This window comes from Saccostrea cucullata, unplaced genomic scaffold, assembly GCF_032062105.1.
Source record: "Saccostrea cucullata isolate Sc308-1 unplaced genomic scaffold, CSIRO_AGI_Scuc_v1 ctg1422, whole genome shotgun sequence".
In the NCBI taxonomy this organism is placed as follows: domain Eukaryota; kingdom Metazoa; phylum Mollusca; class Bivalvia; order Ostreida; family Ostreidae; genus Saccostrea; species Saccostrea cuccullata.
The window spans coordinates 14,663-20,073 of record NW_026939905.1 but is presented as its reverse complement, the minus strand read 5'-3'; the positions used below and the strand labels follow the sequence as shown (position 1 = coordinate 20,073).

Sequence of the window (5,411 nt, the reverse complement as noted above, 5' to 3'; positions counted from 1 at the left end):
CTTCATATGAATATAAAAATAAGTCTGCTAATAATGGAGCCCAATTTGTACCCATGGGAATTCCAATAGATTGTTGGAATACCTGGTCTCCAAAAACCACATAGATATTGTCAATCAAAAACTCAAGCATCTTCTTGATGTCAACTTCAGAGTACTTATGTGTGCAATCAGAATCTGTTTTAACAAAATAATTTTTCAAATGACCAATGACGAGGTAAGTAAATTTACAAGTTCCATTTTTGTTGAAGAAGCAGCTGTCAATGATATCAAAAAGCCTGGATTTTAATTTGTCGTGCGGAATTGTTGTGTATAAAGTTGAAAGGTCGTAAGTTTTTAAGCTGTTGATTTTTGTACAATCTTGTGATTTCAAATTGTCCAAAAGTTCTTTAGAATTTTTAAGTATCCACATCTGATTTACACCACTTCTTGAATATATAGTTGTACAGTACTCTTGAAGTTTTTCCTTCACTACTGTCAATATCTTAGTGAGAAGTAACGAAAGAGGCTTGGTTGAACATTTACTGGAACCTGCAATGTATCTTTGTTTGTAAGGATTCTTATATATGAATTTGATCAACAAGATTGCTTATTTTTTTTAAAAAAAATAGCGTATAAAACTGTTTTTGTGTTCTTGCAAATCTTTGCTCTTCTTAGGCCTTTGCAGTTTTGTCAAGTGCATCTTATTGGAAATTTGTTTTGAGGGTTTAAAGCAAAATGGACTCAAGTTTTATGATCCGTTTGAATTTCATACTTATTTTATATACCGTATGTTTTTATTTCCCGACCCTCTGCTATAAATTTCACCTTAGAAAGCTTAAAATTTGTAATATTGATTTTCATAAACAACAATAACATTAGAGCCGCAAGGAAATTAGTTTGAAGTATAAAGCGCTGCTTATTTTCTCAGAAATGATTTTTATGTGCAGATCATGAAATGAAGAAATTTAACACAGAGGATAGAAAGAGAAACAATTTATTACCACAACATTAAATATAATATATTAGGTGCAAATGAAAATAATACTTACTATTATATCTATTTAAATCATGTTAGAAAACATCATGGAGCGATGATTCCTTAGTCAGAAAATTACAATGTTGTATGTGGTTGTAAGAAAAAAAAATATATCTGTGATGAGGAGTTATCTTTCTTCTGAATATTTCTTCATGTGAAAAAAAGTCATTCTAATTAAAATACTGTATTAAGTACTTGAAATATTAAACCATTTTTAAAATAGTACTTAAAAAGATACAACTTATTCAATTTGTATGGCATTTGGTGTTGGATTTAAATTTTTTTATTGTTAAATATGATAAAACAATTAAAAAGAAATTTGCAAAAGAAATAGAAAGTAATGTTTCCATTATATGTATGGTCTCATTAAATTGACTAATCAGAGGTCTCAGGAAACTGATTAAGAAAACTGTGAGTAGTATTACTATTTTGTACTTTGAAAGTTATATGTCTTATCAGAGGGTTGCTATCCCTTCAACAATTATGAAGGCATCTTAGCAACCGTACAATAAAACGGTTGAAATTTTAAGTAAGTATATTATTACTATATGACCCCCCCCCCCCTTAAAAATAAATAATTGAATAAATGTTGAATCAACTGTTTTTCAACATATAATAATCAACGTTGATTATCAATGTTGATTCAATGTTAAGACTTCAACGTTGATACAAATTTTCAAAATCTAACATAAAATCAATGTTGAATCAACAATATATGTACATTATCCTAAGATTCCGTCTGTCGTGAATGTTTTAAATTACTAACAAATGAGACAGTAACTCTTTCATTAAACGTAAGATTTGTATAAATTTGCCATATGTTGCATGTTAGATAGTAAGACAAGAGAGGAATATTGAGCAAGCTATGGGAAGCCATAGGGGACCCCCATGTCATGTTTTAGATAGGCTTTCCATAGCAAGCACACGAATTTACTGTGCATTACAAAACAAATAATTAAAGGGCATTTTTATAGTAAAAGGATGATTATTAAAAATGTTTTAATTAGACAACTCGTTTTGCGTTCTTCTCTGATTTTGAAAAAAAAGATATATTCATGGGTAGGTAGTGTATTGTCCACTCTTATAAGTGGAACAATTTTCACAAAGTCTGAAAGAATAAGTATTACATATAAAAGTGATGGAAACTCAATAAGAAAATAATAAAAAAAAATATTCAAACCGTGAATTTTAATAATTGAAATGTAAAGAATTTAAAATCGTATTCAAAGGTGCACAATTTAATTATATTAATGTATCGCAGCATAAGAAATATGATGCTTTTGCCAATTTTATTTTTTATGGAAAACATCGAGTAAATCGATTATCCTTTTTGAAGACAAAGAGATGTAATTACTTTCAAGAAAAAATAGCACACATTTCATTAAATCTTTCCCTGTATTATGTAGATATTAAATCGTCTATACTTGACCAGTGTTTCTGTTTTATTGCCGTTTCTCTGAGTTCTTTCCATCCTCCGAATTGCTGCCTTCTTCAAAAGGTACAACTGATGAGGGATTTTTTTCGTAACTTGAAATATTGTTATGAATGGACCCTGATATTGCAACCAACGAAGCGAGGTTAAACAATGCTCCAGCAGCACATTCTAAATGCCAGCCAATCCCAAGCACAAACTTATCTATGGGATAAGCGCGATTTAGATCAAATGCTTCATAACTGGCCGTTTTAGTATACTGGTATTTGTACAGCAATGCACCACTAGTTACTTCCAATGCTGAAAAAAATTAAATTTTTCAGATTAATTATGTCCAGAAATTAATGCAATTTTAGCTCACCTCAACGAAGTTGGGGGAGCTTATGTAATACCCTCGGCGTCGGCGTCGGTGTGTGTTTGTGAGGGTGTGTGTGTGTGTGTGTGTGTACCTTATTGATATGTAAGAAAAATTGTACTGGACATTTTTTTTTACATATCTTTCGTAATCAAAACTTCTTATTCGGCACATAATTCTGTTGTAGGCTTTTACATATTTGTAAATAAAACAAATGAAATTAGACAAATGAAATGAACTCACACGTGCAATAGAGTGCTGCAATTGGAAGCATTCTGATCAACAGAAGAATGACGTAGTTTTGTACGCATCTGTCTATTAAGGCTGAGATTATGAAGAACATAATGCTTATGGCACCAACTCCTATAGCTGACAAAGCCATCATCCTGATTGGTTCTTTCCATTCAGATTGAACTGTTGTATAGAATCAAACAGCTAAAAGTGGCCTTCCATATAAATTGTTTAATACTGGTAATTTAAAATCGACGGAAAGATCAAATTAAATATATTTTGTCTTTAAAGAACAAAAACAAAGACACACTTCTCATTTCAAGATAAAGAAAAACCGATCGAGATAATATAAACGTTTCATCTCTCTCTCTCTCTCTCTCTCTCTCTCTCTCTCTAATTCATGCATTTATCATTTTTTGGGAAACTTTCTTTGTGATTTTTTTAAAATAACTTTACAAAACAGTTTACTAATGAACATGTTGGTCTTTTCGATGTCGTTTGTTGACAGAAAAAAAAACTTTAAAATCCATCTCACAACTTAAGTGAATGATGTTAAATAAACTGTCAGGAACGAAATTTCCGCTTATACTTTGAACACATATGTTTTAAGTTTTGAAAAAAGGGAATCATAAATGCTATGGTATATAAAATAAAATGCGTAATATAATATCAAATTATAAATAATCGAGAAAGTGAACGAACCTGTATTCATTAAATTTCGGTTCGGTGGAAAGAATGAAAGCGTTTGATCAATCGTGACATTGAAATCCCAAAGTGAACCGCTAGCTTGTATCTTTAAACCCACTGGCATCATTGGATTTGGTTTCCATGTAGCATTAATTTGGTCCCACACAGGATAAGCCACAGCAGCTATATGTACGATGAAAGCAATTCCACTAACAACCAATGTTGTTAATCTTAATGGAGTGCATCCTGTTTTAGGACGGTTCATATCGCAACTTTAAACTTCGTATACGTACATTACCACTGTTGGACAGGTTAAGATCAGTCGGATTTTTAAGTTCTACGGACCTTTTATAAATTCTGCCCTGATCAATAAGATTAAAGACACCTATAAATATATTTATATATTTACATCCTTCGTAAAAAAACGTCTGTTGTGAGTGCTTGCATATTGTGTTTACACGATTTGTAAATATTTTTTATGCCCACGTAAACGAAGTTTCGGAGGCATATAGTTTTTGTCGTGTCCGTCTGTCTGTCTGTCTATCTGTCTCTCTGTCTGTCTCTCTGTTTGTCTGTTTGTCTGCAAATACTTAACCTTGCCCATAACTTTTGATTTAGTGGAGCTATGACTTTCATATTTCACTTGTGTATTTCTTGTGACAAGACCTTGACCTTGGAGTTTGACCCACTTTTACATGGAAATTTTAAACTTTTACTTTCTCCATATCTTTTGAACAGTGGATACAGGACATTTATACTTCATAAATGTAATTTTTGTTAAAAGACCTTTCATTGGATACCAACAACCTTGACCCTTTGACCTTGACCTTGTAGATTTTCTTACTTTTAAAAAACTTTAACCTTTGCCATAACTTTTGAATGGTAAGGGATAGGGCTTTCATACTTCATATGTGTAATCCTTGTGAAAAGACCCTTTATTGGATACCAAGAATTTTGACCCTTTGACCTTGATCTTTGAGACTGGTCTACTTTAAAAAATGCAAACATTGACCATAACTTTTTAATAGGGCTTTCATACTTGACATATTTAACTCTTGTGACAAGACCTTTCATTTGATAACAAGAACTTTGACCATATGACCTTGACCTTGGAGTTTGACCTACTTTAAAAAAAATAACCTTGGTCATAACTTCTGAACGGTAAAGGCTAGGGCTTCCATACTCTCCATAAGTATTATATGTTGCAAGAGCTTTCATTTGATACCAGTTACATTGACCTTTTGACCTTGACCTTGGAGATTTTTGTTCTTATTGAAAAAACTTTAACATTGACTTATTTTCAAATTTCACAATTGTTTTCCAATGAGAATACCCTACTTTTGTTACCAATTAATTAAATTTGCATTTAAGAAAAGTTTAATCTTGACTATGTTGCCATACGGGGGCATCTGTGTTTCACAAACCCATCTTGTTTCTGTTTAGTGTACATTGAAAAATAAACCTCCCAATACGCAGGACGTTATCATAGTTTTTCCATCAACAATTTTACACTTTAAAATCGATCAATACAGAAAATGCTTGTACAAATTTTGCACCAGTGAGATATGATTAATTTGGACAAAATATATACAAACTGTATGAGTACAAAAATATTTTTATTCAACAGAGTCATGTCACTGATAAATAAGTTGATGTTATTGGGCTTTATACATTTTCGATTAAATTTGTCA

The 5,411-nt window shown here is 31.5% G+C and overlaps 1 protein-coding gene across 1 annotated transcript; it reads right to left on the bottom strand.

Annotated features, from left to right (window-relative positions):
* Positions 1-2,457: 2,457 nt before the first annotated feature.
* Positions 2,458-3,985, bottom strand: LOC134254266 (uncharacterized). Its single transcript, XM_062736808.1, has 3 exons — positions 3,736-3,985; positions 3,046-3,216; positions 2,458-2,747 (listed from the first exon to the last, which is right to left on the bottom strand). The coding sequence occupies exons 1-3, from the start codon at positions 3,983-3,985 to the stop codon at positions 2,458-2,460; spliced, it is 711 nt and encodes a 236-aa protein (XP_062592792.1).
* Positions 3,986-5,411: the final 1,426 nt, after the last annotated feature.

What these genes read in the sequence shown, in the direction of transcription:
- LOC134254266 (XM_062736808.1), bottom strand. Translation starts at nt 3,985, where the DNA reads ATGAACCGTCCTAAAACAGGATGCACTCCATTAAGATTAACAACATTG. An exon ending in CCGAAATTTAATGAATACAG is followed by an intron (nt 3,217 to 3,735) that starts GTTCGTTCACTT and finishes TCTATACAACAG; the next exon opens with TTCAATCTGAATGGAAAGAA. An exon ending in TGCAGCACTCTATTGCACGT is followed by an intron (nt 2,748 to 3,045) that starts GTGAGTTCATTT and finishes AATTTTTTTCAG; the next exon opens with CATTGGAAGTAACTAGTGGT.